At 44.0% G+C, this 25,801-nt stretch overlaps 1 protein-coding gene across 1 annotated transcript in view; it reads right to left on the bottom strand.

The window, feature by feature from the left end:
- Window positions 1-25,801, bottom strand: part of DMD (dystrophin) — a 2,615,032-nt gene that overhangs the window by 1,339,586 nt on the left and 1,249,645 nt on the right. Inside the window, exon 33 of the mRNA XM_030202363.1 lies at window positions 23,499-23,654. Within this exon, the coding sequence (XP_030058223.1) occupies window positions 23,499-23,654 (156 nt within the window). The remainder of the gene's footprint in view (window positions 1-23,498; window positions 23,655-25,801) is intronic.

The raw sequence follows: 25,801 nt of genomic DNA, 5'->3' as shown, positions 1-25,801 counted from the left end.
AGCACGTATTTTCTAAGGGCGGGACACAGGTGGGACTCAAGCAATGTTTCCACTTATGTGCAGAACTGCCAGAATAATACAAATGCCCTCTTTTCACATTTAGGGCTAGATTCAATATATTATGCCTAAAAAAATCGGTGGTGAAAAAATACGCCTAGGCGTATCCTGTGAGGTACACCTAAATTTAGGCGGACTTTATTGAATACAGTGAAAGCCCATATGCATGACTAAATTTAGTTGCGGGCAGTTTTATCAAGTCAAACTTGGTGTAAATGCCAACACCGAAATTACACGCGGACCAGGTGTATTCTATAATAAGGAGGGAAGGCAAATCCACCGGGTGGGTGGGCCACAAAACCCACAAGGTCAAAGAGCACAGAAGAAAGTGGGAAATGAACCAAAGACCTCCGAGACTGGGATAGCTGGATCGTGTAAGCCAAATTTTATTACAGACTCGACACAGATCTGTTTCGGCCACAGGCCTGCCTCAGGAGGTGTATGTAATAAAGTAAGCGAACTTCCACAAGGGAAAACGGAGTGGTCTTGAAAAAGACCTGGAGAGCGTCGTCCTGTTAGTAATGCAACAGCGCATCACGCAGTACTATCAGCAATAGCAAAATGCCTATAGCAACACACAGAGATTTTAGAAATGACCCGCCCATTCTACGCCCATGGCCACGCTACCTTTTCAACTCTGCGACTTAGAATTTACGTGCATTACATTACAGAATCTGCTTGTGTGTGTAAATTCTAATTAATGCCAATTAGTGTCAATAATTGCTTAATTGGCATTTATCAGCACTGATTGGATTGTTAACTAATTAAGTTGCATGCACAAATCCAGAATACGCAAGGAAACAACAGGGCAGTCTATCTGCAAGATCCAAGACGGTGACAGGGGCAAATGATGCTTGAGATTCACAGAGCCATTGTGTGGATTCTCTTGTCATATGAGTCACAGCACATATATAAAGAGGTATCCAGTTCTCAACACAATTTGCCCCTGAGGCAGCCCATGTGTGGGGTAAACACGGCCTGTGTCAGACATTGCTGGTTGAATGAACTCATCTTCATATTTATTTATTTGTTACATTTGTATCCCACATTTTCCACCTATTTGTAGGCTCAATGTGCCTTACATAGTACCGGAGAGGGCGTTTGCAGACTCCGGTGTGAACAAATACAGGGTGATGTTGTGATGAGATCAAGTTCATGTGGTACAGCCACACTAGGGAATCGTACAACGGAAGAGTTGTGTTATGTCCATTACGTACTTTAGTTTTGTTGTGTTGCAGAGATCAGGCATTTATGTTGCATTGGCAGGGTATGTCTTTTTAAACAGGCTAGTTTTTAGTGTTTTCCGGATGTTTAGGTGATCGTATGATGTTTTCAAGGTTTTTGGTAATGCGTTCCACAGTTGTGTGCTAATGTAGGAAAAACTGGATGCGTAAGTTGATTTGTATTTGAGTCCTTTGCAGCTTGGGTCAGTGCAGATTTAGGTACGTTTGTGTTGATTCGAATGTGTTTCTAGTTAGTAGGTCAATCAGGTCTGTCATTTATCCCAGGGCTTCACCATAGATAATTTTGTGAACCAGAGTGCAGATTTTGAAAGCAATTCATTCTTTGATTGGGAGCCATATAGATTTCTTCGTCTGTTCTGCCTTTTGTGTCACCGTCTCAAATCCAGAATACGACCAACTTAAGTCGCGCAATATAGAATCCGGGATTTAGGCACTTTCACTTATGACAGCTCTCTTAGGCTTGTCGCTATCAGGTTACAATAGAGTTGAGGTGCCTCAGTTCCCTTATACCAGGCTTGTCCAAGTTCAGTCTTTGATGGTTGCAAACAGGCCAGACTTTCAGGATATCCCTAATGAATACACATGTTAACATCAACTGAGTAAATCCTGTGTCCTAGTTACATAATATATATCCCCAAATACTAACTCTTCACAACGTTATCTTTACAAAATTCACTTTATTGATCAATTCTCTGAACATATAAAATTTCTTCTCACAATCTAATCCTGCTCTCCTCTCATTCACACCTAAAACCAAATGGACTTTTTTGAAAAATAATAATACGATCCCTCTAACCTCTGAGTTTTTACACTCTGTCTTAATGACATAAACTCATAAGAGCTTGAACATCTCCCTATAAATTTTTCACATTAAGAAGAATATTATCCATGATTCCTCTTCCTGTTAATGTTCTTTACCAACAATTCCCATGCTATACATTCTCACGGTTTCTCTTCACGAACTCCAGTCATTGAGAGTGTATTATTTCTTTGTCATAATGTCATCCTTTGGCTCCTTACAGCTCCTTCACAAAAGCTGAGACATTCATCATAATTTCTATTAACTGCACCAACTTCAATATTCTTTGCTATCAGTTTCTCTTCTCTCCTTGAAACTCATGAATATGCATGAGAAAGATTTGCATGCCACCACATCCATTGTATGTAGATCTTTCTCATGCATATTCACCAGGGATATCCTGAAAACCTGATCTGCTAGCAGCCCTTGAGGACTGAACTTGGACAAGCCTGCCTCATAGTAAATGGAGGCCTTACTGGTTTTATTTGTTACATTTGTATCCCACATTTCCCCACCTATTTGCAGGCTCAATGTGGCATACATAATACCGTTATGGCATTTGCCAGTTCTGGAATGAACAAGTACAATGTGATATTATGGTAGATTAAGGTTCATGTATTGTAAATATAGTGGGGGAACTTAGAGAAGAAGAGTTGAAGATGTCCATTTCGGTCTTTGGTTTCGTTGTGTCGCAGGTGACCAGGTTTTGTTTATGTTGGTTGGGTGGGATATGCCTTTCTGAACAGGTTTGTTTTTAGTAGTTTTCGGAAATTTAGGTAGTCGAGTGTAGTTTTTATTGCTTTTGGCAGTGTGTTCCATAGTTGTGCACTTAGATATGAAAAGCTGGATGCGTAAGTTGATTTGTATTTGAGTCCTTTGGTGCTTGGGTAATAGAGATTTAGGTATGATCGTGCTGATCTTGTAGTGTTTCTGGTTGGCAGGTCTATGAGGTCTGTCATGTATCCTGGGGCTTCACTGTATATAATTTTATGGACTATGGTACAGATTTTGAATGCAATACGCTCTCTGATTGGGAGTCAGTGCAGTTTTTCTCGGAGGGGTTTGGTGCTTTCGAAACGCGTTTTTCTAAAAATAAGCTTGGCTGCTGTATTTTGGGCGGTCTGAAGTTTCTTTATGATTTGTTCTTTGCAGCCCGCATAAATTCCATTGCAATAGTCTACGTGGCTTAGTACCATTGATTGTACCCTCACACATGCACACAAATAGGACCAAGAAACAGCCAAAGAACTGTCTATCACCGCTACGATTATTTTCATAGTCAAGATGGTGATGCAAAGTATTTCAACAAGTACAAAGGAAAGGACTGACTTATTGTGCCATTGGTATATGGGACTAAACTCAAATTTGGGTGCAGAAAAAAATGCGAACTGAGCACTATTCTATCAATGGCGTTCTGAGTTGGATGTTGTGTACAGAAAAGCACAAATCTCCAGGATCCGTGCCCAAGAGGATTTACACCACCTGAACCCTGGGGTAAATTCAAAGAAGAGCAGCCAAAATGATAAAGGGGATGGAACTCCTCTCGTATGAGGAAAGGCTAAAGAGGTTAGGGTTCTTCAGCTTGGAAAAGAGATGGATGAAGGGAGATATGATTGAGGTCTACAAATCCTGAGTGGTATAGAACCAGTAGAAGTAAATTGATTTTTTACTCGTTCTAAAAGTACAAAGACTAGGGGGGTCACTCAATAAAGTTACATGGAAATACTTTTAGAACAGATAGGAGGAAATATATTTTCATTCAAAGAATAGTTAAGCTCTGGAACTCATAGCCAGAGGGTGTGGGAACTGCGGTTAGCTTATCTGGGTTTAAAAAATGATTTGGACAAGTTCCTGAAAATCCAGTATGTTATTGAGATGGACATGGGTGACGCTACTGCTTGCTCTGGGATTGGTAGCATGGAATGTTGCTACACTTTGGCATTCCGGAATCTTGTTACTCTTTGGGATTCTGGAATCTTGCTACTCGTTGGGTTCCAGAATCTTGTCACTCTTTGGGGCTCCAGAATGTTGCTAGTATTTGGGTTTCTGCCAAGTACTTGTGACCTGGATTGGGCACTGTTGGAAGCAGGATACTGGGCTAGATGAACCATTGGTTTGACCCGGTATGGTTATTTTGATGTTCTTATCTTTAGTGAATGCCCCTGACTTGCCCACACCCCTCCCATGGCCAAGCCCCCTTTCTAGTTACATGGTAAAAGATTTACACGTGCATCTTTATAGAATAGCGCTTAGCAAAAAGCACGTGTAATTCCAAATTGTTGCCAATTATTTAGTGCCCAATTATTGGCGCGGATAGGCGCATTACTCAATTAAATTGAGTGTGCAATTTTAATCCCCCTGCTGATGACGATATCATAGTAACCTCACGGATGATGAAAGAGAAAGTCTGAAGAGACTCATCCTTTTCTACATGGTGAGATGTCTAGGATCAGAGCTGCCGCTCCACGTAAGTTCCCTTCCCTCTCCCACTCCTTCCTTTAAGATGTAACTGCCAATTTCTTGCATTTAGCAAGCGGGATTTCATAGCCCACAACCAAAAAGTGTCAGGTAGGAGGGTTCCTTCATGTACGAAATGTAAGTGAAATGGAAAGAAATGTAGGTACAGTTTCAGATTCACAAGGGGGGGAAGAAAAACTATAAGCAAAAGACTGGGGGACTCTTGCACCCACTCTGACGTTTCATTTTTTTCCCATTGTCATTTTCCGTAAATTCAATTAATTTAAGCCAGCAGAATAGTTACTCAAGTTCACGTTTAAAATACTGTCAGCATGTGAGCAAAAAGAGCAACAGAAAATAATTAATACTTAATAGAGACTTCAAAAGAAGACACAAACGCAGCAATAAAGGAAAAACACACATGCGAAGGTACATACAATTTTAAGAAAGGGGAATATGTGTGTATCTATTTCTTTTAATAAAAGGCAATGACCTGATTTCCAAAGCCAGTACATCAGTTCCCTCTATGGTGATCAGAGGACTTTATGTCAGCCGTGCACTTTTCGACGTGGCCACAGTACCCAGTAGAGGGGCGAATCACCAGTAAGGGATCAGTATTTGCTTAGGTAAACAACTGCTCTGAGTGAACAAGCTGCTGCCACTGTTAAATGATTCACCTGGGATAGCAGGAGAGCGATTTTAATTTACCTCTTTTCCTGTGGAAAGGGGAAAATGAGCCCATTAGCCGGTACCTCTGATGCACCCTCCATTGTCAGGAGTTTTGCAAAGCTAGAAATATTAACCAGATCTGCAGAGGGACTTCAGCTTTATCCGACCAATCAGCAGATCCTAAAAAAGCAGATTGTGCCGACTGGGAACATTTCGGAGCCTCAGCCTTAGCAGTGTTGGTGATCCTTCCCCCAAAACCTTTTGCTCAAATATGAAAAGTGATTATATGAGTGGAGGAGTAGCCTAACATTTGGTGCAGTGGGCTGAAACCCTGAGGAACTAGGTTCAAGCCCCACTGTGATCCTGGGTAAGCCACTTGCCCAAGGTACAAAAACTTGGGAAGTGTTTTAATTAGTGCGGCCAAAAAATGGTCTGCACCGGTCTATGTGCATGTATTGCATACGCACAGATCCATTTTTCAGCGCGCCTGCAAAAAAGGCCTCTATTTTTGCCAAAAACAGATGTGCGGCAAAATAAAAATCAGTGCACATCCATTTTGGGCATCAGACCTTTTCGCCAACCACTGACTTAGCGGTAAAGTCTCACGCGTTAACCAGGCAGTAATCGTCAGCGCGCATACACTGCTGATTATATACACTGAAGCACGGTTGAAGTGCTTCAGTGTACGAAGAAAGAGCGGGACTTGGGGGTGATTGTGTCTGATGACCTTAAAGCTTCCAAACAGGTAGAAAAAGCAACGGCCAGAGCCAGAAGGATGCTTGGGTGTATAAAGAGAGGTATGACCAGCAGGAAAAAGGAGGAGATAGTGCCGTTGTATAAGTCTCTGGTGAGGCCCCATTTGGAGTACTGCGTCCAGTTCTGGAGACCGCACCTACAGAAAGATATAAACAGGATGGAGTCGGTCCAGAGGGCAGCTACGAAATTAGTAAGCGGTCTTGAATGCAAAAATTATAGGGACAGGCTTATGAACCTCAACATGTATACGCTGGAAGAGAGGAGGGAGAGAGAAGACACGATAGAAACGTTTAAATAGCTCAAGGGCATTTACGTACAGGAAGAGAACCTTTTTCAAATGAAGGAGAGCTCTGGAATGAGGGGGCATATGACGAAGTTAAGAGGGAATAGGCTTAGGAGTAACCTAAGAAAGTATTATTTCACAGAAAGGGTGGTGGAGGCGTGGAATAGCTGCCCGGTGGAGGTGGTGGAGTCGAGGACTGTTCATGGGATAAGCATGTGGGATCGCTTAGGAACAGGAAGAATTAGGGGTTACAGAGGACGGGCAGACTGGATGGGTCATGTGGCCTTTATCTGCCGTCATGTTTCTATGTTTCAATTATCGCCCATTTCTCAAAACGGTCTTCGCATGCAGTAACCAGGATGCATGTCACCAAAAAATCCCAACACAGGCCGTGTTTCTGCACATATGACTTCATCAGGGAACCTCAAGAAATCATCATCATTAAACAAAAATCAATGAAGAGAGCGGGAAGGGAAGAAGAAAAAATGGGAATGAAAATACCCAATGGAGTGAAGTTTGTGCGTCAGTGAGTGAAAACTGAGAGGGACATGATGCTGATCTGAATAGTGTGTATTTAAAATTATGCAGTGATATTGTAAGACCTTGCAAGGAAAAAGAAGTGAAAATTTTGGAACTCTTTACCAAGGTCCATCAAAACCATTGCAGATCATCCGACATTCCGGAAATCACTGAAGACCATGTTATTCCGAAAAGCCTACCCTGCTGGAAGCCAACCAAACTGAAGACATTTGGACATATTCCCTTCCCTAACAGCTTGCCCTCTATCGCCCTGCCTACCTGTTTATTTGGTTTAAGATTGTATTTATATTCCCTTCCTTTATCTTTCTGTTCCTTCTACCCTCTCAGTTCTCATTGCATTTATTTTAATGGTTCATTGTAAGCCGCTTTGAGGCTGCAAAACTGCGGCAAAAGGCGGGGTATAAATGATCTAAATAAATAAATAAAATACCAGAGTGAATAAACATTAATTTACCAGTGTGCAAAAAATAAAGATGAAATTGATGAAATACGTAACTACAAAAAAGTGGAAAGGAGGTGAACATGAGGAATGATAATGTGAAACATAAAAGGGATAAATTTAGAGGAAATGAATAAAATGTGGAGCAGTGGTCATGTGCAGTAATATCAAAGACTGTCCCTTTCCCTGTTGACCCTGATGAAGCCAATTTGAATGTCGAAACGGGTCCCGTTGGCCCAGGGAGTGTCGCTTGACAAGCAAATGTGTCTTGATTGAAGACGTTTTAAGGCTTAAAGCCATTTCAAGAGTTTTGGGGAAGTTTGGAATTTTGAGTACCAGCGAACCATCGTACAAATGCTTTGAATGTTTTTCCTTTTGAAAAGTTTGAAATATGGCGTTCTGTGAAGTTATGCTTGAACCCTTTTTTAAAATAATTGTCTTGGACTGTCCAATTGGAATGAAAAGATCTGGAAAATTTTGTATAAGGAATAAGAGTCTTTTACTCAGGCACACTCATGCTTTTGGCACGTGCTAAACGTTAGAGACGCCAATGCATTCCTATGGGCGTCTCTAACTTTTAACGTGCGCTAAAAATGTGAGTGCATCTTAGTAAAAGACGCCTTAAATATGTTGAACTTTTGCTCATTCTCTGAGGGAGACCTTTGGTATTTTTGCTTGTACTTGATGCTGTGTTCTCTTCTCTCATCCTTTTAGTGTGCATTTCTATACAGCGATTAGATCAGGCCTTCCTCTGGCCAGCCCCAGGGTTATTCCCTCTGTTGCAACTTCCTTTTGTCACATGGGTGTGACATGGCAGAGAAAAAGCCTCAGGGCAGCCAGAGGAAGACCTGATCTAATTGGTGTTCAAACTGGCAGCTGAGAGGAGAGAGACTGAACCCAAGGGGAGAGGAGGAAGAAGGAAGAGGTAGAGAAAGTGATTGGACCTGTGGGAGGGAACAGGGGTGGGAAGTACAGAAGTACATAAGAACATAAGTGTTGCCATACTGGGACAGACCGAAGGTCCATCAAGCCCAGCATCCTGTTTCCAACAGTGGCCAATCCAGGTCTCATGTACCTGGCAAGATCCCCAAAAAAGTACAATACATTTTACGCTGCTTATCCTAGAAATAATCAAAAAATATAACAAAAAATGGCAACCCTCCACCAATTATAATTTGAACCATACACAACAAACTGTCAGTGGAGCAGCTCACACAGTATGAGACATCCCCTCATTAAAGCATAAATAAGTGTGAGCTGCTCCACTGACAGTTTATCCTAGAAATAAGCAGTGGATTTTCCATTTTAATAATGGTCTATGGACTTTTCCTTTAGAAAGCGAGCCAAACCTTTTTAAAACCCTGCTAAGCTGACCACCTTTACCATATTCTCTGGCAACAAATTCCAGAGTATAATTACACACTGAGTGAAGAAAGATTTTCTCCAATTCGATTTAAATTTACTACTTTGTAGCTTCATTGCGTGCCCCCTAGTCCTAGTATTTTCGGAAAGCGTAAACAAGCGATTCACGTCTACCCGTTCCACTCCACTCATTATTTTATAGACCTCTATCATATCTCCCCTCAGCCATCTTTTCTCCAAGGAGTAGAAACAATGTATCCACAGAGGGAAAAAAGAGAGGGTGACATGCTGAACGTGAAGGAAAGGAGGGAAATGCAGCACATGAAGGGAAGGGAAGCGGGGAGACAGGATGCACATGAAGAGAAGGAAAGAAAGAAGAAATGCTGCACAAGAAAGGAAGGGGAGAGGGTGAAAGAAACATATGCAAAAGAAACAGACAAGTAGCTTCCTCCTCAATCTTCATTAATGAATATGGTATAGGAAAGCAAAGGTATATTTTGTGGCTGGTGATAGCGACAGAAAGTTAGAATTTACTGCATGTCTTTACATTTTAACATAATCTACCGGTCTGCATCCTGCTCCAAGTACTGCATAATATTTTATGTGGAAGAAAGCTCATTAACATTTACATTCAGTATTGATGCTGAACTGCCTTGTAATCATAAAATGGATTACACTGCCATCTTAAGGCTTCTGATGAACACGCACCGGGCTTAGGTCTCCTAGACGCACCACAGCACTCGGAAATAGTGTTTAACATTATTTAAACATTTCTTGACTCCCAAGGGTACTTGTGCCTCTGGCTTTATTGTCCTCCTTCCTATCAGATTGTAAGAGTTGAGCGGGTTAAGTACAGACAGCTTGATTGCATAAGGAACCTTGAAACCTTTCCCTCAACAAAAACTGTTTACTGTAAAAATAAAGATAAATCATTATATTTAAATTTGTCACAAATAAAGTGCAGGTCTTACAGAGATGAGTATTCATTTTTACTGTGGTCACAGTCGGCCACTAATGGATTTCCGCAGCCGCTCAAGTACTCATTAGTTCCTTTTAACATATGAAGACATTGCATTCATTACATCGCTTTGATGTCAAAACTGAATTTAAACAAAAATAATCCAGCCACCCTGAAGGTTCAGTGGTAAAATCAGAGGTCTGGGCACCTAGATCAGTCTTATCTCCTAGATGGCTCAGGGAGAACAGCAGCCAGTGTAATTACAGGACCACATTTAAAACTCTACAAGATGAGCCAGAACACCTAATGAGTAAATTAGCCCTCAACACGCCTTTGACATCTCTAAGTTCATAAGAATAGCCATTCTAGGCAAGACCAATGGTCCATCTAGCCCAGTATTCTGCTTCCAACAGTGGCCAATCCAGGTCACAAGTACCTGGCAGAAACCCAAAGAGTAGCAACATTCCACGTAGAACCCCAAAGAATAGCAAGATTCTGGAATCCTAAAGAGTAACAAGATTCTGTGCAGAATCTCGAAGAGTAGCAACATTCCACGTTGAACCCCAAAGAATAGCAAGATTCTGGCATCCTAAAGAGTAACAAGATTCCATGTAGAATCTCAAACAGTAGCAACATTCTATGCTACCAATCCAAGGACAAGTAATAGTCCTTTGCATTATGAACATAAGAATAGTCATAATGGATCAAACCAATGGTCCATTTAGCCCAGGATCCTGCTTCCAACAGTGGCCAATCCAGGTCACAAATACCTGGCAGAATCCCCAAGAATAGGACGATTCTGGAATTCCAAAGAATAACAATATTCCAGAATCCCAAAGAGTAGCAAGATTCCATGCTTCCAATTTCAGGGACAGCAGTGGATTCCCCATGTCTATCTCAATAGCAGACTATGGACCCTCGTTATAAGAAATTACACGCATTAAGGAATGGCAAACAAGGTAACTGGGGTGCTAGTTCGTTGAGTCTATTAAATTCTTGTTTTGCGCAGATTGGCAATTGGTTATTAGTGAATAAAATGCAACTTAATATGCAGAAGACAAAGGCCTTATGGTTTTTCAGGTCTGGCCATATAGTTGACTCTCTGTGGAACACAAATTGCATTCTATGTGGAGACCAAGGTATTGAGTGTACTTCTGGATACAACTCTGTCATTTCGTCCACATGTGTTGGCAGATCCACTCAATTCAGCGTTTCCTTGCTAAAGGAGCGCAACGAGTCCTTGTTCATGCATTTGTACATTCTTATTTGGATTATTGTAATTCTTTGTTTTTGGGCGATAAGATGGCTCCAGTTCATACAACATACAAAAGTGAAGCTTCTGCATGGAGGCAATGAGGTTTGGCCATGTGATCCCGCTTTTGCAGTTGGAGCATTGACTGCCCATACGATTTTGCATATTGTTTATAGTTTTGGTGTTAATTTTTAAAATTCGCTAATCTTGGCGCTTTTTTGATCCCTTATACCTCCTCTCATACTCTTTGGTCGACTCGACAATGTCAATTGCTGGGGAGTGCTCGCTGGGGCCTGGAACATGGCACCTTGGTAGTGTTTTGTTTTGTTTGCTTTGTCGTTGTGGAGGAGTAGCCTAGTGGTTAGTGGTGCGGACTTTGATCCCAGGGAGCTGGGTTCAATTCTCACTGCAGATCCTTGTGACTCTGGGTAACTTGCTTAACCCTCGGTTACCCCAGGTACAAATAAGTACCTGTGTATATTGTGACAAGGCTACATCCCCGATGTATAGAGTGAAGCAGCAAAACCATGAACTACATATCCCAGAATGCATTTCCAGTCCTAGCAGTGAGAGCCCAGGGGATAGGCAAGCTGGCCATATACCGTCTCTGACCACAAGAGGGAGGGTGAATGAAGGAGCCAGTTCCCCTGGACCCGCAATCAGTATCATGCTGCCCACCTGTAATAGGGAGGGGTGGGCTGAGAAGCAGGAGGAGGATTGGATGGAAGAGGGAATTAATCAGCCTGAGCGGGGGAAGAAAGCAGAACGGAATGGGAGCTTGAGAGCTGAGGAAGGCAGCCCCTGAAGGTTTGGAAACCTACATGGTTTTGGAATTTATTTTGGTTTAAAGCCTGTTTTTCTTTTGGGAGACCTGTTTGCTTTGGGGAAACCCTGAGTGGTGGGGGAATTACTAACCTGTTTTGAAACCTGATTATTTTGAGAACCTCTGAAGTTGGAAGGCTTGGTTATGAAGGAGGGCTGCCTGGTGGGAAGAGGGGTTCAGGAGGAGAGGAGAGGAGCAGTGCAGGCTGAAAATCCTTGGGCAAGACAGGTCCCTAAAGTACTGAAGCAGGCTGAAATACCTTGGGTTTGAGGAAGTCCTAAAAGTATTGCACCTCCTGAAAGTAAAGGCTGCTTGGTGATTAACTGTTTGTCTTGAGGGGCAATCCGGCTTGTGGGACAAAAAAGCAGGGATTTCCAAAGGACTATTGCATTCCCCTCAGGGAAGGGGGCAAAGTCTTGGTGTAATTGGCTGATGTACTAAGCAAGGCAGAACAGCCCTGCCTGAGAAGCAAGTCTCTACTCTGGAATGAAGTTTTGTTTATTAATCTGGAAAATAAAGGAATGTTTTGAAGTATTCCCTGGTGGCAGTTTTGTGAAGTCTGGCTATTCATGGGAGGCAGCTTCCTCCACCATACTGGAGCAGCAGGCCCGTTTACAATATACTATGTAAACAGCTTTGAATGTAGTTGCAAAAACCCCAGAAAGGCGGTATATCAAGTCCCATTTCCATTTCCCTATTTGAGATTCTACATGGAATGTTACTACTGGAGGAGTCGCCTAGTGGCTAATGCAGTGGACTTTAATCCTGGAGAACTGGGTTCAATTCCCACTGCAGTTCGTTGTGACTCTGGGCAAGTTACTTAACCCTCTGTTGCCCCAACTACAAATAAGTACCTATATATGCTATGTAAACCACGTTGAATGTAGTTGCAAAAACCTCAGAAAGGCAGTATATCAAGTCCCATTTCCCTTTCCATATTTGAGATTCTACATGGAATGTTGCTACTATTTGAGATTCTGTTGTTGCTATTAGAGATTCTACATGGAATGTTGCTAGTGGAGGAGTAGCCTAGTGGTTAGTGCCTTAGACTTTGATCCTGGAGAACTGTATCGGGCAATCAAGCCATTGTGACATCACTGATGAGGTTGGCTCTTATTGGTGGAATGAGTGGAGGAGTAGCCTAGTGGTTAGTGCAGTGGACTTTGAGCCTGGGGAACTGAGTTCAATTCCCACTGCAGCTCCTTGTGACTCTGGGCAAGTCACTTAACCCTCCATTGCCCCAGGTACAAATAAGCACCTGTATATACTATGTAAACCGCTTTGAATGTAGTTGCAAAAACCACAGAAAAGTGGTATATCAAGTCCCATTTCCAATTATTAGCTGGCATTCTTTTGGTATGGATTTTAGTATTATATTGTACCCTGCATAATGGATTTCCCAAGCAACCTATCAAACAGAATAACCTTGAGCCTAATTTGCACACAGATCTGGGCCATGTTTCCAAATCTGGACACCATATGTAGAATCCGGGAGTCAGCCTATCACAAATGACTGGGATGTAGGGTGGGGCAGACAATCTAATTCTATTTTATATACCTTTAAGACAGCAGCTGCACTTGCGCTGGGTTTCACATGACACATCCCCTTTTAAAGTTGTGGATTTTGAAGGCCCTGTACTTTAGTGACCAACAGCATTACAGCGGCCACAATAACACATAGGTATCAAGGGAAGGGCAATGGAAATGATAAAGGGGATGGGACGACTTCCCTATGAGGAAAGGCTGAAGCGGCTAGGGCTCTTCAACTTGGAGAAAAGGCGGCTGAGGGGAGATATGATAGAGGTCTATAAAATAATGAGTGGAGTTGAACGGGTAGATATGAAACGTCTGTTTACGCTTTCCAAAAATACTAGGACTAGGGGGCATGCGATGAAGCTACAATGTAGTAAATTTAAAACAAATTGAAGAAAACTTTTCTTCACTCGACGTGTAATTAAACTCTGGAATTCATTGCCAGAGAATGTGGTAAAGGTGGTTAGCTTAGCAGAGTTTTAAAAAGGTTTGGACGGCTTCCTAAAGGAAAAGTCCATAGACCGCTATTAAATGGACTTGGGGAAAATCCACTATTTCTGGGATAAGCAGTATAAAATGTTTTGTACCTTTTTTGGGATCTTGCCAGGTATTTGTGACCTGGATTGGCCACTGTTGGAAACAGGATACTGGGCTCGATGGACCTCTGGTCTTTCCCAGTATGGTCATACTTATAGGTTATTTCTAGGCTTTGAAAAGGAAGGAGCTGAAATATCACATCATTCTAAGGACAGGAAATTTCATGAGCATCACAGAATACAATTCCAGTAAGAACTGCCTGTTCTCACTTTATAACATTAAGGGGGTAATTTTAAAGCCATTTATGCACATAAAACATAGCTTTATGTACAGAAAAGGCTTGCTTGGATTATATACTGTTTAAAGAAAGCTTGTCATGCATACTTTTAGAAGCAATGAACAGAGGAGCTCCCGAGGACACAGCTGGGGCAGAATCTGGACTTGTGGGCAGAGTTTTGGACATTTCAAAGTATGTGTTTGAATGTCATTGGGGACTAAACAGGTGTAAATGTGCGGAGATACTTTTGGTGGGGTAATTTTGTTTTGCTTTGGTTTTTTTTTTTTATTTTATTTATAAGGATTTACAAATACAATTCCAAAATATCACAGAACAAGTATAGCAACCATATTTCACAGTAATGAGGAAAATAAAAGTCAAACCTATTCTTAATTCTATGGCTCTGCATTCAAGCCCACAAGTATTTGGAAGGCAAGTATACAATTCAAAGAAATTAGATTAGAGAGAAAAAGAAAGGAAGTGGTCTCCAATAACAATTAGTTCTACGGAGTGGAAGCTGACAGAAGAGAAACCGATCTAGGCAGTGCCGTAGCAAGGGCTAATGGCACCCGGGACGGGTCGCCGCTGTGCACCCCTCCCAGGTGCAGCACGGCACGACCCCACCTCTGCGGCGCACCCCCCCAGACCGCAACCCCCCCCCCCCCCCGGACCGCATTCTTACCTGCGGGAGGGCTGATCCACCCCGAGTGCACGTCACTCCGAGCTGCATCGGCCCCGCTGGTTCCCTGCTCTCTCTGCCCCGGAAGTGCAGAGGGAGCAGGGAACCAGCGGGGCCGGCACCCCCCGAGCGTGTGCACCCGGGGCGGACCGCCCCTCCCCCTTGCTACGCCACTGGATCTAGGTGGTGAAATAGACAGTTTTGATTGGTGGAGTAATTTTGGAAGCAGGGGCGTAGCCAGACAACATATTTTGGGTGGGCCTAGGCAAGAAGTGGGTGGGCACCAAGTGTTCTCCCCCCTTCCAAACAGCACCAAAAAAAATATTTCAGCTGGCGGGAAAATGCTTCTTTCCACCTCGGAAGTCTGCAGCAGGCATGCGCTGAAAACGGAGCATGTGCAGGTGCCAGTATCGTGGAGAGTAGTATTTTTGTTACCATCGGGGGAAGTCTTCAGCTGGCCGAGCTTGAGATACCCATCAGCTACCGCTAAATGTGTGCTACTGTTGGGTGGGCCTGAGCACTAAATGGGTGGGCCAGGCCAACCTGTGGCTACGTCACTGTTTGGAAGGACGACTAAAGAACATTTACGGACTAATTCTAGATAACGTGCCTAGAGATTCACGCCAAAATCCAGGCGTATTCTATAACAACATGCATAACTTAGGGGTTCTTATTCCGAGCTGCGGGAAAAAGGGACCTGCGCTAGCTGTTTTTCCCACGCGCCATGGCCCTTTTTACCACAGTGGGTAAAAAGACTCCAGGTACACATCGCCATGTGGTAAGAGAACTCTTACCGCATGGCCATGTGACAGGGAGCCCTTACCGCCACCCACTGAGGTGGCGATAAGTGCTCCCGCGCTAACCTGGCTGTAACTGGGCAACACACAGCGATGCCCGATTACTGCAGAGTTACCACAGCACAAACCATTTCCAGGTGTCCCCCCCCCCCCCCCCCCGCAAATGGCACGCATTCGGGGCGGGACTATCACCAGAAGCTGCATTAGGCCCACATTGGGCCTACTGCTGCTCTGTAACAGGGCCCCCTTAATTGGCTAATCAGTGTCGATAACAGCACTTACCAAGCAATAATGAGCACTAAATGACAATAGAATTTACACGCACAACTCGCTTTAAGCGTAATCGGTAATGTGCTGTGCCTAAATTCCAATGAACGTAGTTTAAACGGGGCTATGCGTAGGGAAATGGGTATTTCGAAGGCGTTCCTAAATTTACACGCGTAGCTATACAATAAGGCCCAGTGTGCGTAAATCTACGCGTAGCGATTTATGCCACATTTTTGTTGGTGTAAATGGAGACACGTGGGATATCAACCAAGCGTATTCTATATACCGCGCCTAAATCTAGGTGCCGCTTATAGAATACACTTAGGCGGAAATGTTTACCGCATGGATATTTTTAGGCACCTTATATGAGAATCTGGCCCTTGTTGCCATTGAAAATCGGTGCAACTTAAGTGTGTTAATGGTGGCACAAGTTAAGAGACTTTCTATGAAACAATCCTCTGTGCTATTTGGGTTTCTAAGCAGATAAAACGGGAGTGAGATCAGCATGACAACTATAGAAAATATAATAAATTTCACATACTTCTAAAAAATAAAAAAAAAGACAAGGAGGCATCAGAAATTCACTTGTCGAAGGCTATTGAAGCTCATAATAGCACAGTATTCCAAATCTCAGCCTACAGAGTATAATCAATCATTTGCTCAATTTTGTCCTGAAAACCGAGCAGAGCTCTCTGGCCAAAAACTTTATTCAAAATATGGAATATTTATTTAAGACTTCCAATCAGTGATACACGATAAAAGCGACTACTTATCTGCCTTTACAGAACCAACACGGGTGCAACCTCCACACCCAACGCCCACTCTTGAAATTGTGGCTTTTTGATCAAACTGACCTGCTTCCGGGGTCGTCAAAAAGTCGCTAAACTTGCTGGTGACAAACGCCAACTCAGAATATGCCTGAAATCTATTTGCATACCATGAAGGTCGTGCATGCACATTCATTGGGGAAATCCTGAAAACCCAACTGGGTTGCGGCCCTCGAGGACCGAGGTTGCTCAGGCCTGGACTAGAACAAGGTATAATGTGGGGATCCTGATTCTCTGGTGCAGACATCCAATGACTGCTGGCAGCAAAAACCTCAACACCTGAATCTTAGCATGGCTTAAGAGAACACTGGGAGTTATCACCACGAGGAAAGGAAGGGCGTAGCCAGACTTCGGCAGGAGGGGGGATTCCAGAGCCCGAGGTAAGGGGTACATTTTAGCCCCCTTGGCGCCACCGACCCCCCCCCATTTTAACCCCCCCCCCCCATTTTTTACCTCCCCACTGCCACCAACACCTTTGAACCTCCCCCCAGCGCCAACCCTTTCGACCCCCTCTTCCCGCCGCCGCCGCCAACCCACCGCCGGGTACCTTTTCTCCGGCGTGGCCACGTTGCTGATCTGCAAGGGCAGGCTTCTGTTTCTGTGAGTCTGACGTCCTGCATGTACCCTGCCCTTGCAGATCAGCAACGCGGCCGTGCCGGAGAAGAGGACTTCGGCTGGCAGGGGTTGGGGAATCCCGCCAGCAAAGGTACCCGGCGGCGGCAGCGGCGGAAGGGGAGTCGAAGGGGTTGGTGGCAGTGTTGCCAGGTGGGCGGTTTTACCGCCCAATTGGGCGATTTTCTGCGACCCGCCGCGGGAAATTTTTGCCCGCGGCGAGTTGCGGTTTTTTGGGCTGCTTTTTGGGCTTCAGGGCGGTTTTTTGTGCAGCTTTTTCGGCCGCGGGGGGCGGGGTTAGTGACGTTTTTGGGCGGGGTTAGTGGCGGGGGAGGCGGGGCAGATGACGGGGGAGGCGGGGCCAATGACGGGGGAGGCGGGGCCGGTGACGGCGGGGGCGGGGGTGATGACGGCGGGGGCGGGGGTGATGACGCGGGGGTGGGGGTGTCGGGTGGGGTTTGAGTTTGGGCGAGTTTTGGGCGGTTTTTGTGCTGGATTGGGTGGGAAAAAAATTTTCCACCTGGCAACACTGGTTGGTGGTAGGGGGAGCCAGGGCCAAATCTACGGGGGCCCATGCCCCCATGTAACTACGCCCCTGGAGGAAAGAACAAGGGAATCTGATTTATTGAGCCATATCAAAACCAACCGGTTAGCAAGTGTTATTTAAAGCAGGGGCGTAGCCAGCCTTCCGTGGGGGAGGGGTCCAGCGCCCCCCCTCCCGCCGCGAACCCGCCACCGCCGCCTACCTTCAGTTTTGCTGGCAGGGGATCCCACTCCCCGCCAGCCGACGTCGGCTGGCGGGGAGTGGGATCCCCCGCCAGCAAAAGTAAATGTAGGCGGCAGCGGGGGCGGGTTCGCCGGGAGGGGGGTCCGGGGGTGAATCTGCGGGGGCCCCGGCCCCCTCAGGCCCCACGTAGCTACACCACTGATTTAAAGCATCCTAAATGAATTATTGTAATATGGCTTTCATTAAACTCAATGGAGCCAATTGTCAGCAGATGGGGGGAGGGGGGTCACTTTCGTGTTTTAAAAAATAAAAAAAAGGAGTCAAGTGTGTTTTGCATAATTAGAAATATACATGTTATTAGGGGGGAGTTTTTCTTCTTTTTTTTATGCATGTATCCATTGAAACTGTATATGATCAATTGATTACGGGAAAGTAATGTGGAGTCAGGATGTTATGACATGTTACTGCACTATACACTATGACTTAATAAACATATTTTTAATGTGAATTAATAAGCATTAATGAGTGTTAGTGCCCTAATGTTCATTAGTCAATAGTCCTGGGATGCAGAAAGTGCATCAGTATGATTCAAGTTGAATTTATATCTGAGATCTCTTAAGATATACAGAGACATAAGTACATAAGTATTGCCACACTGGGACAGACTGAAGGTCCATCAAGCCCAGTATCCTGTTTCCAACAGTGGCCAATCCAGGTCACAAGTACTCAGTGGCGTTCCTAGGGGGGCTGACAACCGGGACGGATCGCCGATGCGCCCCCGCCCCCAGGGTGCAGCGCCCCCCCCAGCGAAAGAACTCCCGATCCCCGGCAAAAGAACCCCCCCCCCCGGGGGCATGCCCCTGGGGGGGGGGGGGGGGGGTGCTGCGCGCCTGCCGGCTCTTCGTTTTCATGCTCCCTCTGCCCCGGAACAGGAAGTAACCTGTTCTGGGGCAAAGGGAGCATGAAAACGAAAAGCCGGCAGGCGCGCGGCGTGCACCCGGGGCGAACCGCCCCCACCGCCCCCCCCCCCCTTGGTACGCCACTGCAAGTACCTGGCAAGATCCCTGAATAGTAAAATAGATTTTATGCAGCTTATCCTAGAAATAAGCAGTGGATTTTCTATAAGTCCATCTTAATAATGGCTTCTGGACTTTTCTTTTAGGAAGTTGTCCGAACCTTGTTTAAACCCTGATATGCTTACCACACCCTCCAGCAACGGGTTCCAGAACTTAGCTAGTCTTTGAGTGAAAAAATATTTCCTCCAAACCTTTTTTTAAACCCTGCTAAGCATGCGCTCCAGTAGTGTAATGGTTAGAGGAGGGAGTGGGCTGAGGAATAGGAAAGCAAGGGTTCAAATCCTACTCTATAGGCAAGTCATTTAACCCTTCATTGCCTCATTTGCTAACTTTGATAAGCCCTCCAGAAACAGAAAAAAAAATCTGCTGTACCTGAATGTAAGTGGCCTTTAGTTCCAGCTGTAAAAGGTGTGAACTAAACCAAAGTATCTTTTATAGAACAAGAACAGCAAAATCATATCATGGCCTTTTTTTTAATGAAAACCAGCAATTTGCACAGTTAAGTGATTTGATTAATGTATGATTAAATTTAGAAACTGTGCGCTCAGCAAATCATAAATGTAGAAATCCTAAGAGCATTAGTCTGACTCACTTCAGAAAACAGAGCCCTCTGCTGCAGACACAAATCCTTAAGGAAATTGCGAGTTGAGACAGTCACCATTATTCTGGGCTCAGTTTGCTTCTCAGTATCGTGAAATCCAAACTGTTCACCAGTGACTCCAACAAAGTGCAGACGCAGCAGAACACGTGACTGGGCAGAATGAAAGAGACATTCCTTCTATTTCCCCATGCTAACAACCAACCATAATTCTGTGCCGCCGTACTTTGAGAGATATTGCGTTAAATTACGTTAATTCATGCTACCCTAGGGTTTAAGTAATACTTATTCCTGACAAAGAATGATCTGATCATTAACTCCCTCCTTTAAGGGGCCGCATGTAGCCCACCTTCCATGTAAAACAGTATTTCCCAAGTCCGGTTCTGGAGTGCCCTGTGCCAGTCAGGTTTTCAGGATATCTTGGTTTGCATACACTGGTTCCATTATATGCACATCTCTTTCATGCATATTCATTGTGGATATCCTGAAAACCTGACTGGCAAGGGGTACTCCAGGACCGGACTTGGGAAACATAAGTACAGAAGTATTGCCATACTGGGACAGACCAAAGGTCCATCAAGCCCAGCATCCTGTTTCCAACAGTGGCCAATCCAGGTCACAAGTACCTGGCAAGATCCTAACAAAACACATTTTATGCTGCTTATCCTAGAAATAGGCAGAGGATTTTCCCCAAGTCCATTTTAATAATGATCTATGGACTTTTCCTTTAGGAAGCTATCCAAACCTTTTTAAAACCCCGCTAAGCTAACCACTTTTACTACATTTTCTGGCAATGAATTCCAGAGTTTAATTACACGTTGAGTGAAGAAAACATTTCTCTGATTCGTTTTAAATTTACTACATTGTAGCTTCATCGCATGCCCCCTAGTCCTCGTATTTTTGGAAAGCGTGAACAGACACTTCACATCTACCCGTTCAACTCCACTCATTATTTTATAGACCTCTATCATATCTCCCCTCAGTCGTCTTTTCTCTAAGCTGAAGAACCCTAGCCGCTTTAGCCTTTCCTCATAGGGAAGTCGTCCCATCCCCTTTATCATTTTCGTCGCCCTTCTCTGTACCTTTTCTAATTCCACTATATCTTTTTTGAGATGCAGCGACCAGAATTGAACGCAATATTCGAGGTGCAGTCGCACCATGGAGTGATACAAAGGCATTATAACACTGATGTAAAAGAAGCACAGAAGTGGAAAGAACACCAAAGTCCCAAGTTAAAAACACAACCAAACAAGAAGTGGGAACAGGATCAGGCTCTTAAAAACAGACCAAGGACTCTCCAGTTGTAGTTAAAAACTTTTATTTGATGATGACTCGACAGGGAACCATGTTTCGGCATGTGCGTGGCTGCCTCAGAAGTCTTAGTAAAGATATCCGACAATCACAAGTATTTTGGCAATGTATCTTTAAAATATGAGCGTAACTGGTCTTTAAAAAGATAGTTGGTGGATTAAAAGACTGCGTCACCCCATTTTCCACGCCATAGGCGGCTGTTTGCATTTCAGCAGCTTTGGTAGTTCAATCCTGAAAAGGCTCCAAACAGCACGAAATACGACGGCTCGATTTATTTATAGAGTCCCAAGCTTTGAAAGAGCCTCAACTTTATTAATTAAGTTGTGTTGGGTCCCCGGCAAATCTAGGGTCACCTTCAAGCTCTGTGTTTTCATCTTCCAGATTTTACACGGCTTGGTCCTAGGTTACATGCACCAATTTGTTGACCTTTCCCTGCGTAACGCTTTCCTTGGAGTCAAGGGTTACCTAAGACTCTGCTTTCCAAAGTGTAAAAATGTTGGCTACAAATCAGTTCTTTCAGCAGACTTCACTTATCAGGGCCATAAATGTTGGATCTCTCTCCCGAAATCTACTAGAAATCAACATAACTAAGATGTTAAAAAACAAACCATTTATTTTCACTGTGTCTTGCTTTTTGATCAAAGAATGACCTGATTAGATGAAGTTGTCTAATTTTAAACATTGTTTTCTTCCATAGTTGGTTGATATGGGATGTGAATGATAGCGATGAATCAAGGATGACTCCAAGTATTCTTGCTTCTGATTCAACTGGGAAGGAGATGTCGTTGGGTAGTGTTACTGAATTTGGGACCTCGACTCCTTGATTCTGGAACATACCCAGTTCATGAATGAATGAAGCTCATTCCTGTCATGGCAGGTGCAAGGCAAACTCATTTAGAGGTACTGAACTTGTAAATACCAAAAGATCGATCTACTGTGCAAAGAACTGGTAAAATAATCTGTAGAAAACTATTTATGAAAAAATGATAGATTATCTTATAGATGATAATTACTAATCGCATTGTAACCACTATGGAACTAGAATGTACTCGCTGACCACCCTCGTTGTGCTGATAGGGGTTAGTATAAGGCATTAAAGGAAAGTGACCGAATTATCTGAAAAAAACTTGAAAGAAGCAGATAAGCAACTATGATGCCTATTTTAGAAGCACTATTCGTGGTTTAGACATTCATGAATTGGTAATTGGACATCCATATTTCATGGCTGTCCAAATCCTGATTTTATAAAGCCAGGATATGGGGTTTGGGGTCCTGGTGTGTTTTGGGCAGGACATGGGCAGTCCAAAAATATGAACATTCATTCCCCATTGGGGAAAGAGAAGGAACATCCATATTCATAAAGGTCGATGCTGGGAGTTACAGCTGCTACCTGTAATGTCCAGGAGACCCCTGTGGGAAGGGTCAGAGTCTATTTGCACATACCCTATATTAACTACAAATCATAACACAGGATAAGTGCAAAGCCTGTGTGGTACATGTAGAGAATGTGCCCAGCATCTGCCCTGCATGTACCACGCTTACTCCATCCAGAGCCCCCATAACCCCATACTCTGTGGCGATGCATCCCTAAACCCATGTCTCCCCTTCTAGACTCTCCCCTTGCAGTTCCAAAATCCTGTTCTTCCTCCCCCATCATAGAATTCAATTCCACCTACACAAAACCCCAAGCTTTACCCTCACTCGCCCCCAAATCCCCCACCCACCCACCTGGGACCTACTCGGGATGAAGATGTCCCATAACAGTGGTCTCGAGCAGCAGTGGGCCTTCTGTACCGCTCCCCAGGAAGGTGTCAGGATCAAAAACAGTGCCTCTGCCTTCGTGCACAGCTAGAAGGCAGTGGCACCAAGATCCAAGATGTCACATAGATGACGGCAGAGAAAGACCTGCACGGTCCATCCAGTCTGCCCAACAAGATAACTCATATGTGCTACTTTTTGTTTATACCTGACCTTGATTAGTATCTGCCATTTTCACGGCACAGACTGTAGAAGTCTGTCCAGCACTAGCCCCGCCTCCCAACCATCTCCCCCCAGCTCTTCACCATCTTAGCTTCTAGTACCTCTGCTTTCTAACAGTGCTTGAAGACTCAGGTGCCATCTTTGATCCTGGCATTCTCTCAGACAGCAGCGGCAGAGAGGGACCACTGCTGTCCAGGACCACTGTAAGAGGACATTTGTTTCTCGAGTAAGTCATTGGTGGGTGGGTGGGTTAGGTTGGGCTCTGGAGCTGTGCAGCTCTCTTTTCTGGGTAAGGTTTTATGTAGGAGGGGATCGGGCATAATGGGGAGGTTGGGTGATAGCACTATGAAAGTTTTAGTGTTGTGAAATGGACTTCTCTAGGCCTGCTGTTTCCCTGTTCATATTTTGGATGGGTTTCTTTCTAAAACGGATGATCCTACTGCACATAAGAGGTCCATTTCACCATAAATTTTAGAATAGGCTCAACGTCAGCAGATCCTATTCTCTGAAATTCCCCGACTCTCATTTCAACGTTCTTTCTTAGAATGCCTTAGTGCGTATTGTACTCATCATCACAAAGGACACAGAGGAAACAGGGTGGGGGAAGGGGCCGTGTGATCCGTGTCCACGGCACATACCTCAGCTCCCAGCTCGTTGTAATGCAGCTTCAGTGTCGTCACTCTTTCATCCAGTTCCTTCGGGTTTTCTGTTTGACGTTTCTGAACAATCTGCCGCCCCATCTTTATTACGGTTTCCACTTCTGGTTTCACTTCACTCAGGTTTTTATATAATTTCTGAAAGACAGGAAAGCAAACAGCCGTTTTTACTACAAAATAGTTGAGGGTTTTGACCACAACGTTTGCTAAATGTAAAGGGCAAACGACAAACACAAATGATTTCTTTGGAGGTCACCATTTCCGTGCTTAATTAGAAGCACTATTTGTGTTTTAGACGTGCATAAACCGGCATTTACACATTTATATTGCAGAAATGTCAGAAACTCAATTCTAAAAGCTGGGATATACATATTTAAGACTGAAAAATGTGCCTATGGCAAGGGGCCGTGGTCTGGGTGGGTATTTCCCATTTCAGAAGCTCCAGTTTCCTAAGGTCTTCCTTCAAATTTTCACAATCCGCATTTGTTTTGACAACTCTGAATAGTTTTGTGTTATCTGCAAATGTAATAACCTCACTCATGGTTCTGTTTTCAAGATTGTTTATAAATATGTTAAATAGCACCGGTCCCAGTACAGATCCCTGTGGCACTCCACTGTTCACCCTCCTCCACTGAGAAAAATGGCTATTTAACGCTACCTTCTATTTTCTGTCCAATAGGCAATTCCTAATCCATACCAGAACCTTGCTTCCTATCCCATGACTCTTTAATTTTCTCAGGAGTATCTCATGAGGAATTTTATCAAAAGCTTTCTGAAAATCTAGATACACTACATCAACCGGCTCACCTTTATCCAAATTCTACTTATGCCTTCAAAGAAATGAAGCAAATTGGTGAGGCAAAACTTCCTTTGGCTGAACCCATGCTGACTCTGTCCCATTAAACCATGTTTGTCTATGTGTTCTGTAATTTTATTCTTTATAATAGTTTCCACTATTTTCCCGGGCACTGAAGTCAGGCTTACTGATCTGTAATTTCCCGGATCACCCCTGGAAATCCTTTTAAAAAAAATTGGCGTTACATTGGCCACCCTCCAATCTTCAGGTACAACGGATGATTTTAACAAGATCTCGGTATAATCGTATCAGTTCAAGAAAAGACACTCAACTTGTGAAGAAACAGAGATTTGCACGGAAAAAAAATGTCGGTTGTGTGAGTTGGAATGAGGGCTCTAAGGGGAAGGAGCCTTGAAGCAGTCATGAGTGAAACGTGAATTCATATGGGCACATATGTCCCCAGAAGCAGAAAAGATAAGTGAACTGTTTTATTTCTGAGACGTTTATACAGTAAAACCTCTTTTTTCATTGACGTCAGTTATCGTCATTTTCGGTTTTCGTCTTTTTTTTTTTTCAAAAAATTTGTCTAGGTTTTCGTCGGTTGCCTCGGATTTCGTCGGCGTGCATACTGTACTTGTGCTCTGAAGACAGGGAAAACATTAATCCGGCTTTTCCTTTGGGAGTTCATGCCTCATACATAAATCTTTCTGAGAGGGGAGGAAGAAGGGATTACCCTGAACTCTATAAAGCTGAAAAAGACCCTACTGCCCCGATGCAACCAAGACTCTCTTCCTGCCCTACTCTCCCCCTGTGGATGAACTTGCCTTCCTCTGCACAAACTTCAGCCTCTCAGATCAATCAACTCTCAGCCCCCCTCCCCCCCACACAAAATAAATGCAAAAGATCCCAAGAGAGACATGCACCCCATCCCTGGATTTTGACACCTTCTCTGCACTGCTCAGGCTCGAAAAGGAACAAGGCGATCTGGGACTCATCCGCTCTCTTACAGCGGCCGCTCGTGCATCTTGTTGCTTTCTTGGTGGGGGGGGGGGGGGGGGTTATCTTCAGATCCACATGGCTCCCTCTTGAACAAGACCTGGAAGGAGGCTAGGGTAAGATCCTTGGTTGGAGAAAGCAGTTAGGGTGGGAGCTGGTTGCTGGTATGGATCTCTATAGGAGACGGTGAGAGACGTCCAAAGTGAAAGGTGAAAAAAAAACCCCTATAAAATACTTTTCAAAATTATTGCCTCTGTTTTCGTTGGTTTCGGATTTCGCCGATTGTTTTCGGAACGATTACCGACAAAAACCGAGGCATCACTGTATTAAGAAAATTGAAAATAGCTGGAAAAAATAAGAAGATTAAAAATATAGACTGATGATGATATAGAGTGATATCTTCTATCAGTTGTTGGAGGATCAATCACTTTCTGATGGTCCATTAATTGAAGGGATCTAGACCATGGGTGATTGGATGATACTTTATACATTG

Source organism: Microcaecilia unicolor, chromosome 4 (genome assembly GCF_901765095.1).
Source record: "Microcaecilia unicolor chromosome 4, aMicUni1.1, whole genome shotgun sequence".
Classification (NCBI taxonomy): Eukaryota; Metazoa; Chordata; class Amphibia; order Gymnophiona; family Siphonopidae; genus Microcaecilia; species Microcaecilia unicolor.
The sequence above is the reverse complement of the archived record's forward strand: the minus strand, read 5'-3'. Positions and strand labels throughout refer to the sequence as shown.